General features: G+C 38.6%; 1 protein-coding gene across 1 annotated transcript in view; it reads left to right on the top strand.

Annotated features, from left to right (window-relative positions):
• Positions 1-2634: 2634 nt before the first annotated feature.
• LOC135697166 (nose resistant to fluoxetine protein 6-like) overlaps positions 2635-23396 on the top strand; it is a 36787-nt gene continuing 16025 nt past the window's right edge. Inside the window, exon 1 of the mRNA XM_065216782.1 lies at positions 2635-3186. Coding sequence (XP_065072854.1) covers positions 2808-3186 — 379 coding nt within the window. The 5' untranslated portion in view covers positions 2635-2807. The remainder of the gene's footprint in view (positions 3187-23396) is intronic.

The raw sequence follows: 23396 nt of genomic DNA, 5'->3' as shown, positions 1-23396 counted from the left end.
ATTAACCATTAAAATCCATCCATCCATTAACAGAGTTATAAGTGGTCAAAACCTGACCACTTTTCGTAACGCGGTCGATTTTGGTTTTTTTTTAAATTGCACCCCCAATATGTTGCCTACAGACTCAATCCTACGTCAAAAGAGGGGGTAGATATACGATTTAAATTTGTATATTAGCCCTATATAAACATTATGTGCACTTGATTAATACTTGGGAAGTTGTCCTCATATAGTTAATCAGTTCTACATCGATCCTATTTGAATTCAGCAGCTGTGATAAAAAATTCTTAAACTAATTCCACGGCTTGTACATTTGACAAATATTTTGCGGAGTTGGTTGGAAATGCTAACATGAAGCTTTAGTGTGATAATTTATTAGCTAGAGAATGATCTTTAGAAGAGAGTAGGTTGATAGTTCCGTTAGAGTGCGGCAGTATGAAAATTGAATAGAAGTTGAAAATGAGCGAAGGACCATTAATGCGACAGTTTTTAAAGTTAGACGCACATCTTTTGCCTAACCCGTACGATGTACGCGGAGACTTGAAGCATGTCTCCAAGTTTACAGGCAAAAACTGACTGCGGCTGTCGAATAGCTCTAGCGAGTTCTAGTTTGCGTTTTGCGTGGAATACCACTGTAGCACAGTTTTACTGTAATGACAGCTCGCAAGATGTGGCCAAAACAAACAATCGGGTCAGAACTGGAACACCCAGAAATATATGAGTATTTTGACGTAGGATTACGTCTTCGGTAACATATTGTGGGTGCAATTTAAAAAAAAACCAAAATCGACCGCGTTACGAAAAGTGGTCAGGTTTTGACCACTTATAACTGTCAATAGCGGATGGATTTTAATTCTAAACAAACCAATCGATTAGAATATTTTTTACGAATCTGCTAAAATGAATACTTTAAATATGTCACTATTGAAAATCACACAAATGTGCAACTGTTGCAATGGTGATCACCGATTGCTTGCAAAAAGGTGGTTTCCCTAACACAGATTTCAAACTCGAATTTTATCCGGTCTCGCCGAACGGTGCATATAAAAATGTTATCAGATTGAAGCTGAAGACTAAGGAATCGTTTCAATATGTACAGCGAAGTGGTTTTTTTTTTTCCTAGATTTGTTTTTCGTCCAATGGCTTCACTTCCCTTCCGAAGGAAGGCGTGATCAGAGATTTTATGCCTCATAACATCCCGGCGGCGCTGACTGGGATTAAACCCAGGCCTGCTGGGATGAGAGGTAATCACGCTGACCATGAAAAACGAAGGAAAGCCGAAGCCTACATTTACCCTACGTGATGTCCGGGAAAATCCGAAAACTTCAACTAAAATTTTCCGGGAAAAATTAAAATCATATACCTAACCATAAAATATACCTGTGGGAAAAATTTCATAGCATTCTGAGATCCTTCGACCAATTTTGTTCGATAATTTAAAAAAAATCCCCTACAGTCAATTCTCTCTAACTTGAAATTGATGGGACCATCGAGTTAGAGAGGTAATTTCTGGAAATTTGTATGGGAAAAATGGCCTGGATTTCCATCGAGTTGGGGAGAATATTGAGTTTAAGAGATATCGAATAAGGAAGAGTTCACTGTAGTTTAAAATTGATCAAAGCTTCTAGCTTTTCTTAGAAACATTGACATATTATGCAGATAGTACGGAGTAGAGAAAAGTTAATTAATCAGACACGTGCGTTAACTATTTAAAGGAGATGCAAGCTAAGCAAGCATATGGCAAACTACCTATGCTGATAAATTTGAAGATTGGGAAGCTCTCGTGTATTATCCAACGGTTCGATAACCCGAATCGCGATAGGTTCATCAAAGAGGAAATGTGAGAAATGTGCAACAGAAAACATAAATCGAACGCCATTTTCAGTGCCTTTTTTGGCAGACATTGAATCCAACGGCTGATGAATAAAATGAGTGAGGGAGAAAAATTCGAGATCATAACAAGACCAACAATTGAAATAGGCGGAACAACCAAACGTAAACAATGGCTTTAAACGCAAATTTCTCGAGAATCAAATCACGTCCACGCAATCTAACACCAGCATCTGATAGAGCAAACTTGCTTTATCGAATGGCACTTCAGGGAGCCCCAAAGCCTAAGCCCCAAAAATTTAAAGATTGCACGAAATTTCACTTCCTTTCCATCTGCTCACTCTAATCTTTGGAGATCAATTTCATTTTCGAATATGGTCTACAACCGAAAGAAGTGCTCAGAATCTAGATTTCAAAATAGAATTACCAGGATCTCAAACGAAACAGTCTGAACCATTTGCAGATCTTTCCGAGTTGATTCCGCACCAAATCAATCAGGCGAATCTCGTACCTATCATAATCGCCGCGTGTTCGCCTTTAGCAACATTATCACGTTTCGCGCCTCCGCCGATATTTATCATCGGCTACTCCTACGCGGTACGATAAACACACGATCATATGTTATGCTGATCATGCGGTGGCGACTGGCAGATCCCGGCGTGTTCTCCTGTACCAGTAGTTAACCAGCAGCTATTACATACAGAGCAGTGTGGTCAGCACCGAGAGGTATCTTAACAAAAGCCCAGCCGGTCTCTCCGGCTTACTTTTCTAGATCCATTCAATGTCATACCTCTCAGTCACAGCCTGATCGCGACTCGGAACGCACGCGCGCGTTACAAAGATACCGCGCGACTTCTCCGTTGAAGATCGGAACGCCATGCGATAATTCCTTTTTCCCCCACGTGAGCAAACACAGTCACAGTGAGTGTCATTATTACTTGTTTTTGTGAAACATTAATACTAGAACCAAGTGAGCTATGAAATTGAATGTGCTGGCTCTGGTGGCCCTCGTGACGGTCGGCTTGGCAACGGCCCAGCGTAGTGAAGTGTATGATGATTTGGGAAAGGACTCGGCGAGAGCTAGTAACAATGACCAGTTGCACGCACCGGAAGAGCGGAAGATCCTGACGACGCGGGAGTTGTCCACAGAACGGGCGCGGAAAGCTGATGATGATAGGTTGAGACGGAAGCCAAGTGTTCCGGGGGATAGTGTTCTTGGGGTGTTTGGTGGTATGGATAGGGAGTTTTTGATAAAGCTAAGGGAAGTGATGGACGAGTTGGATGGAGTGGACTGCAGGAGAGATTTGAATTTTACGTTGGAGGCGATTGAGAGGAAAGAAGCGTGGGCTGTTGCTAGTAAGTATTGCACGATGAAAATATATATGTTGTAGGGTAGATGTACCAGTCGTGGCCTACGGGTATCCTATAGCATGTTAAATGAGACAAAAGTAAAAACCTCGACTTGGTCAGTGTTAATTCACATGCTTAAACATTTTCAAATGTTTGGGTTCTGTTAGCTCAAGTAATTTTAGCATGCTAGGATCAATATACACATTTTTATAAAATTTCGGGATTTACACCAACGCTTATCAAAAAAAAAATCAGTACGAAATTTTATCACATTGGAAAAACGTTACCGTGTAAAAAATCGTGAAAAAACCGGCACCAGTTCAAATTGATTTTTTTAGCATTCTTTGCTGTATCTCAGGAAATATGAAAATTATTTTTTGTCCATGAGTGTTTCTTATGTAAAAAAGGATGGGAAACATTGACAATCGTGTTGGAAATTTAAATAGGGGAAATGTTGGCTCCGGTAATACTTTAACCTATTATCGTCAGGTAGGTAAACAACGTCTTTGAGAACTCAATTTTGGCATGAGGATACATTGTGTTTCAGAGGACTTTGTTTACCCCCTGACGATAATAGGTTAAGGTATTTCCGAAGCCGACATTTCCCCTATTCTCATTCTGAGAAATTTGCGTTTTTAGTTTTTATGTATGTATGTATGTATGTAAGGTAGCCACCATCCCTTCAAGACTTGTCTTGTATGCAGCTCCACTTAATAGCAAGATCAATTTGAGCTACCGATCTGAATTCACTATATCGCTGTATGAAGGGCCAAAAACGGAGGGGTGGACCCATAAGCAGAGACACTTACGCGAAATCCACGGGAATTTAAGAATCTCCTTCCAACGATACGCTCCAACAAATCGAATAACACAATTCGCAATACTTATTAAGCTTCCTACTGGATGGTTTGTTAAGAAGGGCGCGTCAATCGCCCTGAAACTGTTGGAGTAGAATTCACACCACCACAATCGAATCGGTAGGATAAAGAAAATGATAGTGTTTATTCCCTCTTAGACTCCGGCTGTCAATCATACCATCGTCCAGTTTCAGTTTGAATGATACCCTGATGCTCCCTCCCAACCCAGTATTTATTTATATAATGAAAATATATGCAATGGAGAAATGAAATATATCAGAACATTAAAATATGACATAATGAAATATATTATATGGATCATATAGTTGCTACTGCAATGAAGAAGTATTTAACATACAATAAGATGCAGCTCTATACCTCCTCAGCTTACAATGGCAGGTGGATGCAACACTGAAATGTATACGATATACTAACAATAATGCTAAAAATTGTGATGAATAACTAACATGACTAGAAATAACCTGCTTAATAATTATATACATATAATATTATTTAATGTTGTTATTTCCTCTGCTTCATCAGCTTTATATTAATTTCGGTGACTTGCTTGGGAAAACTGAAATATTAAGCTAATAGTAACAGTATATCATGCAATGTATAATTTATATATGTAGTGAAACGTAAAATATATGCAAAAATAAATAAACAAGTTTTGTTATTTATAAATCATTGGTCGTTGGTAGCATCTAGTCTAAAAAGGGTACCTGTACAATTATTATATGCATAGAGCATGAGAATGAGCATGATTGACCGCCCACGGTTGCTACTCTGTTATTGTCAGATCAGTTGTACTTACACAGAGAACCAATAGACGATGCTTGGGACTAGCAATCATCCTCAATGTGTAAAAACTGATGATCTCAATCTAGACAATACCAGCACTGGCCGCGCCCGAACGCAGGTCAAGAACAAATTTTTATTCGCAAATACAAAATATTTGGCAAGACTGCACGAAAATAATAAATTCATGTTTAGATTCCTTGTCTAATTTTATCATAAAAACACTATACATATAGCTTTATTCGTTCCAGAGATATTAATAAAAGGAACTAGCGCATTCTTGAAAATCACGACAAATAGAAAATTCTCTCCTGAACCGAGGGGTGCTTCGATCGACACAAAAATTCATAAATGTCAGGCCAAAATAAACATAATTTCACTTGCCTTTGACACTTGGCGCGGAATGACCCATATGCAACCCTTATTGCGCAAGCAACCGACAACCGATTAAGTTCCGATTTCGTAACACTTTTATTGTGGCAGGGTGTTATAAAATCCCTTGGGGAAATCAATATAAATTTCAATTAGGTTAGGTACTATGCGGAGGTTTTATGCTTAGTATTAGGTTTTTTAATTTGTTCAGTTCAAACGTTCAGGATTCGTGTTAGATCTAGTCTTCAATTCTTGCTTTAGTTCAAGAATGTACTTGCGTTTAGTGTTCTTCTAAATTAACCGATCTGTCCGTACTTGCAGCAACCATCCGAACTATTTCTGTTAAGTGTACTGTGGGAAATCGTTTTAGAATTAGGTTAAGTTGTGCACCTTTTTACATCCGTGTTTACCTGTTTTTTATGTATGCTTCGAAATTAATCAATAGGATAAGTAAAGTTGACACATTCCAGAATAATGTTAAGCTAGATTTAGGTACAATAATACAATTAATTATAACTTTTCCTTCGACAACAAATACCATAGCTTTCTCACCTATCCACTTCAACTTTCAATTAACTTACACAGAAAAAAAAAAAATTACCCTTAATTTAAGTTCTTTTTACTTAATTTTGGGTAATTTTGAGTTTTGCATCCCACTCTCACTTTTTCAAAAAAGGAACGAGAGATTCAACTTTCTCATGACTATCGTTCAATAAGCTACTAGTGAGGATATGAGATATTCTCAAATTTGAGTCAATTCGACAGTGAGCATGCATAAGGGCCTATACGCGATGATCGATTCTCTTCGTCGATTTTCTCTTTCGTTAATAACTCGCTAGATTTAACGTTTATCGGTGCGTTTGCTGTTGCTTTTGATATGCAATACAACCTGTAACTACTCTGCATTGAACAAATTCTAGAAAATTGTATCGCTTAGCTGTAGCAATGCAAAGAGAAAATCGATTAAGAGAATCGATCATCGCGTATTCGCCCTTATGCATGCTCACTGTCGAATTTAACTTAATTTTGGGTAGAAAATACACACGAGTAAGTAGTTATTTTTGCCGTAGCCAAATGCAAACTACTATAAGCGGTTTACTGAAAATTAGCTTATTGAACGAAACACGGAAGATGAGTGAAAAGAACTTAATTTTGGGTAATTTTTCGGTTCCGTGTATATTATTTATATTTACTTACGGAAAGTGCCACATCATCACCATCTGACAAAACGGCTGTCAGTCCGTTAGCCAGGGCCGTAGTTGGGCGCATCGTCGTGACAACTTTGATGTTGAGCGCAGGGTTGTGACAACCCTATTTGAAATCCTCATGCAAGATATTGTCAGAAAAATCAATCCTTATGAATGTGTACAGTGGAATACCTGTATAAAGAGAGAGAGAGAGAGAGAGAAAGATTAGTAATTTCCATTTAATTCCACTGCCTTATTTGCTTATCCTTGACAGATACGCGTATTTCGTCTACAATGTGCAGTCTTCTTCAGTGTCGTGTAGTAATACTCGACTCGACTCAGAAAAATCAGATTATTTTAGTTGCTGCAAAGTATTCTCAGCTTATCTGAATGTATGCAATAAATTATTTTATTTGGATAGAATTAAGTCAACAAATGGAGCAAACAAACAAGAAATTTTGAATTAAATAGAAGAGCAAATGTTATATCCAATCTTTAATCAAATACATTATATCAAGATCAAATATCCATATGACAAATTTAAGCTCTTTCATGCATGAAACAGACAAATTCTCATCAGTCACGAACGATTTTAAAGGTATTAAAATTACTAATAAAATAATGCTAAATCTCAACATCTATCGCTAAAACGTTAAACCTCTGGATTCGGGCTGATTCGACTCTCCAACCTCAAAAGAGAGGTTGCCGAATTTCCAAATTTTTAACTCGCTGGTTACGCCTTAGTTCAAGCAAAAATGAATACTAAGATGAAACTGTCGGAAGAAAAACTTTCTATTTTAGTGTCCTCTTTCACGGTCCCTTTCATCCAATGAATAGCCCCCGTATTCAAGGTAATTTTGTGGTTTTGCTGCCCCCTTGGTAGAGATTAAATTTTGCGTTCATTTTTATCAAAACAAACACACCAAAATTAGAGGTGTCCCATTTTTAAATTACTAATGTTAATCACTAATCGATTTTTTTTTGTTCGCTGTGCTGCCATTTTTACACCAATGAGAGTGCAGCACATGTTTGAAATGATCGGTGATGATCATCTGGAGAAGTTAATGCTTACATATATCCGCATGATATTTCCGCTTACAAATGTTTTACTTTTCGGTTCGTTAATCGATTAATCGATAATTTGTATAAAAATCGGCCATCACTACACTCAAAGATAAATTAAATCAAAAAAGCTTAAAAAGTATGCAGTTTCCCGCTTCACCTTATTGAGTCCCTGCCATGATTACTTCGGCACTAGTCATGCATGATTAAATTCGAAATAATCTTTCCGGTATTAAATTTAATTCTTTTTCAATACTGATATATAAGCAAAAAAGATTAAAATTCAATAAAAAATTATTAAAATAGAATCAAAAATGATTAAAATTTATTCAAGAAAAGATAATCTACAATCTAATCAACCATGATTAAACTGGGATCAGATGCTTATTTTTTAGAAAGAGAGGATTAATGTTTAATCATTCGATTTTGATTAAATTTCAAGCAAAATGGGAATACTTCAATTTATCAGTGTAGATGAATGTGAAACGTCATGTCAAATTTATGGATCGTACATAAATAATGATACAATTTGAAAGGGACCGGGGCTCATCACAAATTACGTCCACACGGTAACTGAAATAAACACGAGTGTTCACCGGTTGGTTCAAGGGTAGCGCTATTTTACTTGTCTCTCAAATTCAGTAATATTTTCTGCAATGTATAGGGTTTTTGATCTAATTTCCGTTCTACTAAGCACAACCCGCGCTTTACCTCCCTTTTCTGAACGAGTTTAAACAAAAAATAGAATATTTCTGTCAAAGATGACTTCAAAATTCATTCACCTTTCCATACGTTTTTTATTTTTGTTTTATTCACCTTTCCATATCGTTGGATTTCATAAATAGTCACAAATTGTTGAGATATTGTTTAGAATCTAATACTACTTCTTGATTCTAAATTCGTTCTACGAGTTTCAATTCCGTCCATACGCATTAAAACGCCGTTAGATTTTCTTCGTCCTACGGATAAACGTAGAAAAGGGGGATTCGCTTGGAGAGCTTCTTTTGTTTTGAGAACAATGAGCGTAAATTTTCATACAATGCACTCTAACAGGATTGTTGTTGTAGCTAATGAGCTAACGCATCGAAACGAACGTATTATTGATTTGTGTACGGTGAAATCATTGATATTATTGATCTTTTCTAATCGATAAAACGTAAATGGGCGATTACGACGAAGTAGTGCTCTACCCTAATCAATAAAGGAATAAATTGCCTGCTTTTTTACACCAATCATTGAATAGCACGATTCAATTGTCAAATTGGTTTAAAAAAACAGGTAATTTATTTATTACACATTATACATTACAGAAAATATTGCTGAATTTGAGAGACAAGTAAAATAGCGCTACCCTTGAACTAAGATCAAATCAGCGAGTTAAAAATTAAAAAAAAAAAAGCCCGTTAGGCATTGAATGACAGTTATTTCAATTTTGTCAAATATACCACGTTTCCGCGTAAAATTTATTTGATCGTGATGAAATCGAAACTTTGCTGTATTGAAAATCATGGTCCCTTGAACATTGACAATTGGAAGAAGAAAAAGAAGAAGAGACACATTTGGAATAAATATGTGCACAACTGATGCGCAAATATAAATATCCAATATGCGTCTAGCTCGTTTAGATTTCCGGTTCATTCACGACAGTCGTCACCGAGCCCATATGTAGTTAGATTTAAACAAACCGTTGCATTGCACAACTTTTACGTAAATATCTAATTACATATGTACTAAGTAGTTAACACAAACTGAGAATCGTCTGGAACCGGCTTGATGTTCTATCGATTCGACCGACCGACTATGATTAAAAACTCTTTGCACGCGAAAAGCGTCTCTGATGCTACTAATCAGCAAGCGATCCTCGGGTTGTCTAATGGAAAAAGGAGTTATCGCGCGGCGGTAATTTATCAACGTGATCACGCTCGATCCCGCGGGATCACGGGTGATGATCTCTGCCAAACTGCAATTTATATGCAAAATTTGTTTAAGCTGATGAGCACCATAAGATAGTTGGATTATCTTCCCTATCAGGTTTTTAGCGTTTATTACAACCTTGTTCTTTACAAAGACTAAACCGAGTACCGTAAAATGGGATATCTTTGGTAGTTTAGTGAAGTATTATAAATTCTAAATATGTTTTGCAACAATTAATGGTTTTCAGATATATTTTTAGTGAATCTCAAACAGTTCCAGAAATACGAAATTTTTAATGAGTTTATAATCAGAAACATCATAAGCATCATAAGAAAACAATATTGTATTGATGACAATATCGGAAATACATTTATATAATAACAGATTGTTTGATTGCCTTTTCAATCCGGAGAAGAACAAGAAACTGTATAATACCCTAAGCTACAAAATGGAACCAATGTTTCCAATTCGGAAATGCTGCAGAGAGTAAATTTAATCATTATATTCTACTATCAAAGTTACCCGCACTATTAAAGATACCCCGTTTTACGGTACAACCAATCGTTACTAATTGATTGTATGACGTTACAAACGAGTAAATGGTTACTGCTATAGGTGACGCATGCCCGACAACGGCTACTTGAAAGCAGTACTGGAATGACAAATGACAGCTCTAAGTATCAGATTCCTTGGTACGTAAATGTTGCATCAATTCCTTTAATCTCGCTGTGGTGTGTTCGGCGGGCATGCATTCGCATTCTCACTTGCCTTCAAGGTTATGTTTACATCGTATCCAGCTCAGTTTACTTTCAACGAACGGCGAAAGTAGTTGACCTTAACCACAGATGCATGACTCTCCGAGTGAATAGGCGTGTGATCTTTCCAGGTGGATTTTCTCTGTTTGAGTCACACAGTATTGTGACCTACTGGTAAATTTGCTCTATTTTCCCGTGCCGGCAATTGCTCCCCGGTTCGGTTATTCCGATCACATTGTTTATATACTGATTACAGTATGCAAATCGTTGCAAAACTTACATAATTGTAGATCAGTTAAGACGGTGTTCAAATCGTTTCCTTCTACGGTCCTAACTCAAAGGATAAACCTACACCAGTTTGCCTTACACACCTTCAAACGAGTTGCCAGCAAGTTGAACTTCAACTACCTATATAGTTGATAAGGTAGGCATATTTATAAAGTAGCCGGTCAGCTGTAGCAATGCAACAACAACGCAGTTAGCGTCAAATTTAAAAGGCTCGGTGTGCTATGATCGGCTTGTTTTGGAGCATTTCTGATAATATCGACAGTGAGCATGCATAAGGGCGTATACGCGATAGCCAATACAACCTGTTACAACTCTGCATTGAACAAATTCTAGAAAATTGTTTCGCTTAGCTGTAGCAATGTAAAGAGAAGTTCGATGAACAGAATCTATCATCGAGTATACGCCCTTATGCATGCTCACTGTCGAATTTATATTTTAAATCACCTAATTAATGTCAACAATTTTGCTGTGGCAGAGTTGTCAGAACAATTTTTACGCGGTTGCTACCGACGACGCTGCTGCTGATGATGATGATGATCGTCTCAATGGAACAACGATTATCTCACATTACCAATCTCGACCACGCGCCCGTCTGCCGCCTTTCGTTGCCGTGCCTTGAGCAGGTGGGATTGGTAGTTTTCCTTCGAATCGTAAACAGTGACTATTTTAATTACTCTTTCCCACAGCGTGATCGTCGGACGTGGGTACATGCTTTTACGTGAATATGCCGCGAGTCATTAGTATACACACGATTTATGTCCACAGTGATTTGTCAACAAGGATCCATCGATGTTATTTGCACGCGGTGACCTGTGAAGATATTTTCAGAATTTTAACAAGATTCTGTTGTTCTGATTATGTCATCAATAATGGCATCGAATCAATCCAGTTACGATGAGACTTTATAATGACTAATATGACTAGCTAGCGCATTGATAGCCTTTGAAGCCTTCTCACAGGCATCTACGATGAAGCTGTTGAAGTTTACAGTATATTCCAGATATACTAATTCAAATCTCTCTCCCTTTACCTTTCATTACCAGCCTCATTTGTCACGAAACTGAACCACAGCTGGCACGCACGTTTTAGTTCCAGCACTTTTGGTGTCCTGGCGATGTGCCTAAGCTCTCACAATGAACGGATTTTTTTCGCATGGTTCCTTTTTACCTCTATAATGATGCGAGATTCCAGTATCTAAAGGATAACATTCGAATTAATACAGATTTATGACTATCAATACAAGATGATATTTGTACACACTTAAAAAATATACTTGAGCATATACCCATTATATCCTTTGAGAATTGCATATTTGTGAAATCGATGACAGTTCTTCTGAATCACCCTGTATCATCGATCATCACTCCCAGATATCTCAACACACGCTTCGAGGCTATGGCGTGCTCCCCGACGGTGATTTCTGCCCGCTGCATCGCTCTACAGTTACTGACCAATAGCACTTCCGTTTTGTGGTGGGTTATCTGCAGCTTTGTTGCTTACATCCAGTTACCAATCATGGTGATCGCCTCGGTCGCCAACATTTCAACCTCTTTCAGAGTCTCGCCTGTTACCGTTAAGACGATGTCGTTCGCAAAGCCAACGATCTCAACTTCTTTAGGCAGCTTCAGCGTTAGCACGCCGTTGTATATCCCGTTCCAAGGATGGACCCTTGTGGAACTCCCGCTGTGATCATAATCGATCTCTGTCCCATGTCTGGAAATAACTCAGGGACCCTAATTCTGTGCAGCGCTTGGGCGCCACGTTGGGGTTTCGTTACGTTACGTTTGACGTTATCTCCCTCTCCCTCTCCGTACGGTGTAAGTGGTCAGGTCGTTGGGTCGTGCTTCGGGAAAAGAGCTTCCCCGATGACTTTCAGCTTCTCTGGGCACATTTCAGCGGGCATCGTTGGACCTCTGATCTTCGCCATCACGACCCGGTATGCGTCGCCCCAGCGGTTGGCATCAGCGTCTCGACACAGCTTCTTAAAACAGTTTGGATTTTTTGCTTTACCGTTTAAGTGCGACCCTCCCAAGTAACAATTCAAGCTGAACAGTAAGAACAGAATCTAATTGTTGGTTGATCTAAGGTGTACAAAGCTGATTAACAGCAGGCTGAATAAATAGTTGATTAGTAGTACGAGAAGCTAATTGTATCCCCATAATTCAACTTCAATAAGTTAGCTGATCTAAAGATTGAACAAACCTTATGTTAGCTTAACACTACTCCACAAATCAGCAATGCACTACACATATTTTGATAGCCTGAATCCTGATGAATGTGGGCGTCTTAGTGGAATACCTGTATAAGAGAGAGAGAGAGAAAGATTAGTAATTTCCATTTAATTCCACTACCTCGTCTACAATGTGCAGACTTCTTCAGTGTCTTGTGCTACGTCGAGTATTAAAGGGTGATACGGTCAAAATTTGGTCAATATCAACTTGACGTATTTCTTTCAATTTTGCATTTAAAAAACCTGAACACCCCTCATTTTGAAGGTGTGTGTGTGTAGAATGTTGCTCCTATTTTGATTTTGGAATTCACTCTTCAGTTGTCAAAATGCCGTCCAAGCAAGAAGAGCAGCGTATCAAAATTTTGCTCGCGCATCGCGAAAATCCGAGCTACTCGCACGCAAAGTTGCCAAATCAACCGTTACAAATGTAATTAAAGTGTTTGGGGAACGTTTGTCGACAGCCAGGAAGTCTGGATCGGGGGGAAATCGAAAACCGGAAGCCGCTGAGACGACAAAGAGAGTTACCGGTAGTTTCAAGCGAAACCCTAACCTCTCTCTCCGAGATGCCGCAAATAAGCTGGGTGTATCGTCTACAACCGTGCTTCGAGCCAAAAAACGAGCCGGACTATCGACTTACAAGAAGGTAGTGACTCCAAATCGCGATGATAAACAAAATACGACGGCCAAAGCGCGATCCCGGAGGCTGTACACGACGATGCTGACGAAGTTTGACTGCGTGGTAATGGACGACGAAACCTACGTCAAAGCCGACTACAAGCAGCTTCCGGGACAGGAGTTTTATACGGCAAAAGGAAGGGGAAAGGTAGCAGATGTTTTCAAGCACATGAAACTGTCAAAGTTCGCAAAGAAATATCTGGTTTGGCAAGCCATCTGTACCTGTGGCTTGAAAAGCAGCATTTTCATAGCTTCCGGGACTGTCAACCAAGAAATTTACGTGAAAGAGTGTTTGAATAAACGTCTGCTGCCTTTCCTGAAGAAACACGGTTGTTCCGTACTGTTTTGGCCGGATTTGGCATCTTGCCATTACGGTAAAAAGGCCATGGAGTGGTACGCCGCCAACAACGTGCAGGTGGTTCCCAAGGACAAGAACCCTCCCAACACGCCAGAGCTCCACCCAATTGAGAAATACCCAATGCCCTTTTCACATGTTGTTCTTGATTTGTATTTCTGTGTTTTGACTGCTATATTGCTGTATAATACTGCATTGCTGTATAATACACCTCCGGTTGCTGTTATTCAACTTAAATTTGCGCGGAGATGAACCAGCGTCTGGCTGAAAATCTCCTTAATAAAGACAACAACAACAACAACAACTTAAATTTGACGTGTTTCAAGTTAATGATCATACCTTTTGCCACACATATGCTTAAGTGGTCCAGTAGGTATTATTGATACCTGCGAATCAGCGCCTGCCGGTTCGAATCCCGAAATGCAAAGGTAATGTTTAGACTTATAATAACAATATAAATATGTAAATCCAAGTAGTTAGTCAGCACCTTGTTGCAGTCCTATGAAAATATATAAGATAAGAAGCGGTCTTCATTTTTTTTTCTAAATAAAATTAGAAGGCTGAACACGGGTTGGAAAAGATCGAGGAAAAGACAGTTATTTAATGCCTTAAAATGCTTATAATTAATATAACTGTTAAGCTTTTGGCTGATTAAAATCACCAGCTGTTTAAAAGCTGAACAAAGGTTTACGTGGTCTATGTACAACAATTATTCAAACTAAGGCTGAATTAAAATCGATTGAACATACACTTGTTAAGCATCAAATTGTTACCTGGGCTGTCCTTACTCTCTGAGCATGTCTTCTGGTTCAGAGACAACTAGCGCGGTGCTTTGTGCCTTGTTTCACCAGTAAGCACTTTCCAGCTCCTCTTCTGTAGTGATCTCGTCCAGATCCCCACTGTCTCCTGGGATAGAGCTCTTACGCTCGCCCCTTCACCAAGAGGCTTTTCGACGAGCTCCTTGAAGGCTGAGCTCTTTATCGAAGAATCCTGGATCAGCTAAAAGAACATCTCGCCTTTCTGGGTTTGCCTGGTTTTCACTACGTTCTCTCTTAGTTCCGTTTTTTCCACTTCTCCACTTCGGCTGCTCGACAGTACACCATCCTTCATCCTTGCTGTCTTCTTTGTCGATCTTGAGTTTTTTCCTGGCGTTTCCCTTTTAATCTTCTCCGAGCTTGGATTTCGAGGAACCCTTCGTCTTCCCCTATGCTTCAGTTTTTGCTTTCTCCTTGACCTCAATCAGTGCCCTTTAATTGCATTGGTCGGCACTTTGATCTAAGAGACGAAGAAATATTACATCTGTAAATAGACAATACTGGATAACAACGCTCTTGATTGGCTTCTGACTGACTTGAAAATAATAGTTAAAACATCGTTTGAAAAGCCCCCTGTCGAGCTAGTCGAACTCCGTCAAGCATTTAAACAGCGCAGGAACAAAAGAGACGACGAATTATCTGGGCCTCAATTGTTTTACATCTCATTGTGCATTATCTTGACTATTGACAATTCGCCTTTTTTGGTCACTATGTAACTCCTTACTCCTATGATAAAAATCCCATAAGCAAACATCAGTCTGTGCGTGAAACATGGTGAACAAATCCCATAAGATTCTGTCAATCTTTGCGTGAAAAGACGGCGGCTGGCTGGTACAGTCAGTGGTGACAAAGTCCGCTAGATTCCATGTACAGATTGTCAGATGTTTATGGAATACATACCATGAATACCATGAGTACACGGATAGAAATCTCCTTGTACCTTTTGGCAAATTTCTATTAAAAAATTATTCATAAAATGTATAAGTCAACTAATAAGCAGACGCCTTGCAAAAAGTTAATGAAGATCATGTGTCAAATGAAATGTATAAGTGGTCACACATACCTTTTATGCATTCTTATAGGACCTATGTGGTTTGTCTTATGAAATGTATAAGGCTGATGTTTTGGCAAAAATGTATAAGTGAAACACATGAAAAGAATAATTGATTTTCGTTTCGTGTAAAGAGTTGCAGAGTCGCCGTCAACGTCAATGCCACCATATATCTACACAGAAAAACAAAACTACCCACCGCTTGGGTTTTTTAAACTCAAATTTGAGTTATTTGACCTCTGCCCGTTTCATTTCCTCTCGCTATTGTTGTCAAAAATAGAACGAAAGATTCGACTCAACCGTCTAGTTCCGTACAAGAAGCCAAAATTGAGTAATATGCGATACACCCAAATTTGAGTTAATTGAACTTAATTTTGGGTAGAAAAAATTGAAAATAACTTAGCGATGGGTAATTTTTTTTGCCGTCCTTAAATGCAAACTACTTTGAGCCGGTTTACCCAAATTTGGCTTATCGTACGGAACATGGGAGATGAGTGAAAAAAACTTAATTTTGGGTTGTTTTGAATTTCTGTGTAGGTCAATTCAACCATAAATCTAGGTAGAGCTGGAATTAGGGCCTAACAGCTTTTGTAAACAATGACTTCTATCGATGATTTCTAGAAATTCAAGGCTCGCCCACGCAAACCAACATCCTCATCGGGTAGGTAGAGGCTGCTCCTATCCGATGCTTATGCTGGTCTGCGTGGGCGTGCCTTGAGTTCCTATAAATCATCGATAGAAGTCATTGTTTACAAAAGCTGTTACGCCCTAATTCCAACTCTATCTTGATATCTGCTTTTCTTTCGTAAGGGCCACTGCCGCAAACGTAAACAATTACTTTTTGCGTGAATTTCTCGAAAATGAAAACTCACTCAAGTAAACCACCACGACGATTGTGTAGAGAAAGAATCCTCCTAACCGATAAAATTGGTGGCTTGAATGGATTGATTTTGGCATACGAAAAATTTACGAAAGAAGCCATTATTTATGTTTTCGACATTGGTCCTTATGAACGCTATGAAATTTTATTTTGACAGAACAATGTCAAACTATGCCAGTTATACCAACAACCAATACGAAACTATCGATTTTAAATTGACTCACTACTTGACTAGTCTATTGGTCCCAAGCAAATCGATTAACGTACCCCAGTCCAGTCGAAATTCTAGTACTACACTATGTTTGTTTTGATTTTATGACAGATAAAATGAGGGGTTAGTGGATTTTCCTATGTTTCGAGGGGTGAATCGATCAGCTTGGGACCGAAGATAGTACCAGAGCTGAGCCAAAAAGTTGAGCTCGTTTCTTCGGGACCTTCTGGTCTTAGAGTTACCTCTATGGTTATTATCTATGGTGAACCAATTTAAAATCGTTAGTTTCATATTGATTGGTGGTTATACCACTGAGGCAACACAAAAAAGGGTCAACTTTGAGTCAGCTATTTTGAATGAAGTTCCACATATGTTATGTTGAACATTATATATACCAATCATATGACATATAGGGGAAATGCAGGTAATGGCGGCCTAAGTGTCCCTAATTTGGGCCCATACATAAATTCAGCAATCGACTGAATTTTCAATAGCGACCAAAAATATCCATTGGTAACGTCCCAATGACGCGTTCATCTAGATAAAATTGATAAATAGCAGATTTTTAGCGATGGACCCAAACTAAGATCCATTGACCAACATTAGAGCCAATTCCGCTATTTAGTTTATTTTTATTTATTTTTAAATGTAAAAAGATTTGGACTGATCTCAATCAGCGTTGCCAGATATACCGATTTATCGGTATTTATACCGATTTCCGAACTAGATACCGATATACAGATAAGGTTCCTCAGAATACCGATTTTTTTTTAAATAATCAAAATGATTATTGCCTGCCCACGCTACGAATTTCGGAGAAAATTATCGTATGAGACTTGTATCTTATTGAATATCTCAAATTTTTTGAATCTTTAAAATTCTAAAAAAAAATCATCTTCAAAAACGTCGTATGGATACTCTTTCGATTAATGTTTCAATTTCCTCACCGTTTTTGCTTTCCGTGAATCGATAAACAGTCGATGGCTCTTTCTGGTAGTTTCGGGGGAATCTATAAATACTTTTTAAACATTATTTAACTTCCTGGATTTTCTTCCAATTTTCCTCTGGAATTTTTTATTTACGATTCCTCTCGGATACTTATTTCGACTTCCCTTAGAAGCTCCTTCAGCCTTCGCTCGAATGATTCTTCCCGGAACTTCAGGGATGCTTCTAGATTTTGATTGCGGATCCACTGCGGAAACTTCAGAAAAGTCCAGACTTTTGATTAAGTTTCGATAAATTAAAAATTCTAATACCCGGTCCAGCGAACACCAGTGAACTTAAGGAAACATCCTAAATATTTTGGATACTTCACAAGTCCAAAGAACTTCTGGAAAATTTAATACTTTTCAGAACAGTTCCATTGGTTTCAGGAGAATTGAGAGAACTTAAGGAAGCTCTGAGAACATCAGGACAATCAGATCAGATCAATAAATTTCAAGGAAATCGTAAATTTTAAAGGAGTTCTTAGAAACTCTTAGAAAGTATTTCAGAGTACTCCAAAACATCCCGAGGAATTATGGAATACTTCTAAGTACATTTCAGGAATGTTCCAAAAACTTCAGAGTAAATTTTAAAGGAGTTCTTAGAAACTCTTAGAAAGTATTTCAGAGTACTCCAAAACATCCCGAGGAATTATGGAATACTTCTAAGTACATTTCAGGAATGTTCCAAAAACTTCAGGGGCATTGCGGGGTCCTCAGGGATGTTTTGTGACCATTTGGAAAATTTTCTGGATCATTAGAACATTCCCCAAGAGCTCTTTCTTCCGGAATTATGTCCTTGTTTCTTTCGACTGTTTCGTAAGCGCTCTGGCTTCCGCCTTTCTCCAGAATTTTTTTTCCAATGTACCTTAGGAAGGTTCTGCCAGCTTCTCCAGGAAGTTTTTTCGGTCTTCTCCAGGAAGTTTCATTCTTCCAGCTGGTTTTTTTACTTCTTTTGGAAGGTTTTTCCGAGTTTCTTCTGGCTTCCCCTGGAAATGGCTACTTCTGGAATTTATTTCCGATTTCCAAAACTTTCCTGTCTTCATTTGAATGTGAAATCTGATTTTTTTTCTGAAAGTTTCTTTAAATTTTCGCCTGAAGTTTCTCAATTTATGTCTTGGTAGTTCCGCGGATGTTTTTCCGACTTCTCTCAGAACTTTCCTCAATATCCTCCAGGAGAGCTTCTTTCTTCTTTCTCTGGATGTTGTTTTCAGCTTCCTCCAGAAGCTAATTTAAGCATTCCCCGGATTTTTCTTCCGGAATTTTCCGATCATAGTCCAAAAGATACAATTTTCGCTTTCAAAAACGGCAAAAATCTAAAAATAATTAAAATAGAAAATACCGATAAATACCGATTTTTTAAAACCTTTGATACCGATAAGCTTTAAAACATTCTGGCAACGCTGATCTCAATGTCCATTTCTGATGTTAATTTGATCTTCCAATTCATGAGTTCCTTAGTTTTATTATTCTCTACGCTTTGCATTTCATTCGAGGGGAACGAAAGTCCAAAAATTACTCTAAAGTTTGATTTATTGATTTATAGTCGGAGAAATCCATTTTATCGGATTCATCGGATTATATCGAGCTTAAATCTCATAAAACGAAAAATATCGATTTTTATCGGTCACATCTCTTATATCGGGTCACATCTCTATAAGTATGATGACAGGTAACGATGACAGTCGTTTATTTATACGAAAGGAACGTCACGATATCTCAACCCAATGACGTTTTTATAAGGTCTGGGCCAAAGGGCTTATTGGTGTTAGTGAGATGTGCAAATGGTTAGTGGTGTTCGTATTATATTGCAATGTTTATCTTTTTAAACGAAACAGCTGTTGGCAGTGACGTATTTCTATCTGTTCTCAGTATGTTGGCAGTGACGTTTATCTATCTGTTCGCAGATGTTCAGCAATGTTTACAACATTTTTGCTTCTAACACCAGCAAGCTGCCTGTTGGCCCAGACCTTATATAAATGTCATTGATCTCAACCAACACTACAAAAACGCGAATCAGCTTTTGTAATCAAATCTTGTAATGCTCTTTTATCGAGGATCGCCTTACCAAATCAATAATATCGGGCTAGGAAAAATTCTATCCTATACGATGGTGGAATTGGTTTGCGTAGGCAAGCTTCAGTTTGCAAGATAAGGTCATTACAGGTTTGCTGATCCACCCTTTAGTATTGTTGATCGAGAAATCTTTTCGAAGATCGTTTCTTAAGGCTTTGAACCATTTGCCGAGTTAAATTTAACTCGTGGTTAAAAGTGACATTTCGAAAGTTATTTTCTATGTTCGAAAATCTCTGTGCTGTCGATCGACCGGTTTTCGAGAAGAACTTAACCAAGGTTGTCAAAATTTAACTTCTCGTCTGTCATAAGTAACCACGCTCGGTTCAGAGCCTAAATGTTTGGTGATTCCTTGAGAGCCCACAAATTGCCTCTTGATGGATGGGACGCCCTGTCACTTCAAGTGTTCTAGAGAAGTGTCACAGTTGTGACATCGCTCATGAAATTTAAACTCCCTGTTTGCTGCATCAAAATTGAAGTTCCAGTTTCATTGTTGTATGTTTTGTGGTAGCTGTGCTCTTGAAATTGTGAGGTGATAGTATCGCGCATTACACAAAATGGGTATTTTCGGATATCTCCGAGGTCATTACTGATTTCCTTCACTATCTCAACAGACTTCCCCAATCTCAGGCATCCGTTGAACATCAGCATCGATGGCACCTATCGTTTGGTCACGTTTAGTCATTCTGGTTTGGTCTGCTTGAACATGCAACAATCACAAAAGCAGGTGCTCAAAGTGACAGTTTATAAAACAAAACACACTAAAAATAACATCACCATAATGCTCGATAATTCTACCACATCCAAGATTACAGATAAATAGTGGATGAAATCGGATAATATCGGCAGGTACGAGTTATTATTCATTACGAATCTAATTTATCTTACAAAATCGAAATAATGAAGAAAATTTTATAGAAATCCGTTACATGAAATGTAAAGCGGATTACTTTCATCCCCTCGATTTCATTTCGTGATTCACCTACGGAACTTGCAGAAACTCCAACGTCATCAGCGCCGGAACAGAAAAACAAAAAGAAAATTAAATCCTTCCTTTCGTTGTCGCGGTACTTTGTCACTTTCACTCGCAAAGGTCGATGGAAAATGGGAACTTTTTTCTTCTCTTTCTTCTTCGGTTGGCAGCCTGCAGTCGTGGCTCTGCTCTGCGATTTCCAATTTCCAGAGTCAAATCAGTGCTAACATTTGAAAACGGCACAAAAGCCATTTGTAAACAAATGGTTTGTGGGCCCTTTACTCACTACTTGAAGTACACCCACGCGACACAACAGCAAGATCGGGTAGGGGAAATTTTCCCCTTCCTGACGATGCTGTTGGTTTGCGTGGGCGTTCTTCGGGTAGCGAGTAAAGGGCCCACAAACCATTTGTTTACAAATGGCTTTTGCGCCGTTTTCAAATGTTAGCACTGAAATTATTAGCTGTTGTGCTCGGGCAATCCTACTCCGGAAGACGGATGGCTGAACAAAAAATAGCACCACTCACACTCGCGCCCGCGACACTACACACTTTTTCGATTTCGACTTTCTCTTACTCTGTGGTTTCAGGGGAGTTCGGGTTGTGTGAAAATTCAGGGAAAAAGACGACGACTGAACAACAATACACACTATTGCCAAATCAGAGAAAAAATAGCAATTTGCGTTAGATTTTACAACCGAAATTGACAATCGTCAATGCCAATGCAATCTTAAAGCACTGAACCAAAACTTTTCGCAGAAGGCCATGGCCTCATGACAACGCGAAAAGCATCACAAAACAATAATAAAATAAATCGACAGTGAGCATGCATAAGGGCCTATACGCGATGATCGATTCTCTTCGTCGATGTTCTCTTTCGTTAATAACTCGCTAGATTTAACGTTTATCGGTGCGTTTGCTGTTGCTTTTGATAGCCAATACAACCTGTTACTACTCTGCATTGAACAAATTCAAGAAAATTGTTTCGCTTAGCTGTAGCAATGCAAAGAGAAAATCGATGAAGAGAATCGATCATCGCGTATTCGCCCTTATGCATGCTCACTGTCGAAATTAAAGTTCGGAGTGGAAATCGAAGCAAAAATTAAGTTTGGGCGGATTACATCGGTGCCATCTCCGATTTGCCACATTTAGGTTGAAGTAAATAAAGATATGGTATAACATTATGAATACAAAGTGAAGCAGTCTATAATCGAGCTGACAATCGAGCTGGCGGCCGTCCGACCCACCAATCATGCTTACAAATATTCCGTATCCAATTTATTTTGACTGGATCTTCCTTTGGTTTTGTTTTTTTTCCGTCGATCTTGTTTTCCGTGCTGAGCACCAATGCTACCGACGTGCCAGGAAGGCAGCTCCCACACCTGGACCCTACCTATCGACCCATCAATTCATGAACCGGGGACCAACGGCTTTACTTCCCATCCGAAGGAAGGCGTGATCAGAGATGTTATGCCTCAGAACATCCCGGCGGCGCCGACTGGGATTGAACCCAGGCCTGCTGGGGTGAGAGGTAATCACGCTTACCACTACACCACCGGCGCCGTTATTTGACTGGATCTTAATTTTATTGAAGTTCGGAATCTACAATTAATTTGATAATATGTTTTTGTATCAGTGTTTTGAATGAATGAACAGCTGCGATTGTTTCTTCTTCTTATTTCTGAAAATTCAATTAATACTAAGGCTGTGAACCATTTGCCAAGTTAAATTTAACTCGTGGTTAAAAGTGACATTTCGAAAGTTATTTTCTATGTTCGAAAATCCCCGTGCTGTCGATCGACCGGTTTTCGAGCCACGGTTGTCAAAATTTAACTTCTTGTCTGTCAGAAATAACCATGCTCGGATAGCAGGGTTAATCGATAACTTTTCATCTGTCAAATTTTAACCAAAAGTTAAAATAATCCACCAAATGGTTCAGAGCCTAAGATTTCGTTTATTATTCAGTTCCAACCTGGATCGGGTATCAAGATTGGGTCTGCTTGTTTTCTGACAAACGTCAGTTTGCTCGTTTGTTTTTAAAACCTAGCTCAGGTTGAGGTTCGCACTGACAAAAAGTTCGGTTTCGCAACCCCGATAATAAACGAATTCGCTATTAGTTTCCACCGGTTGAGCTCACTTGAGGAAAAAACACCAACACACTACAGCGCAAATATTGACTGTGGGGTAGAGCGCTACTTCGTCGTAATCGCCCATTTCCGTTTTATCGAGCAGAAATCATCAATAATATCCATGATTTCACCGTGCACAAATCAATAATACGTTCGTTTCGATGCGTTAGCTCATAAGCTAAAACATTAAGCCTATACGAGTGCGTGGTATGAATATATAAACTCATTGTTCTCAAAACAAAAGAAGCGCTCCTAGCAAATCCATTTTTTCTGTCTTCATTCGTAGAAGGAAGAAAAGCCAAAAAAAAACCAATGGCGTTTCAATGCGTTAGGACGGAATTGAAACTCGTAGAACGAATTTGCAATCAAGAAGCAGTGTTGGATTTCTTACAATATCTCAATAATTTGTGAATCTTTATCAAATCCAACGGTACGGATAGAAAGGTAAATAAATTTGAAAGTCATCTATAATAGAATCACTCCATTTTTGAATTCACATCCTTTCGAAAAAGAGAGGTTAAGTGTGGGGTTTTGCTTAGTAGGACGGAAATTAGATGCAAAACCCTATGTGGTTTTTGAATAAATCGCGAACACCGCGCGATGTCG

This window comes from Ochlerotatus camptorhynchus, unplaced genomic scaffold (genome assembly GCF_037179485.1).
Source record: "Ochlerotatus camptorhynchus isolate MF236.1 unplaced genomic scaffold, CSIRO-AGI_Acam_v1.1 ptg000067l, whole genome shotgun sequence".
NCBI classification, from domain to species: Eukaryota; Metazoa; Arthropoda; class Insecta; order Diptera; family Culicidae; genus Ochlerotatus; species Ochlerotatus camptorhynchus.
This window is presented reverse-complemented; position numbering and strand designations above follow the sequence as displayed.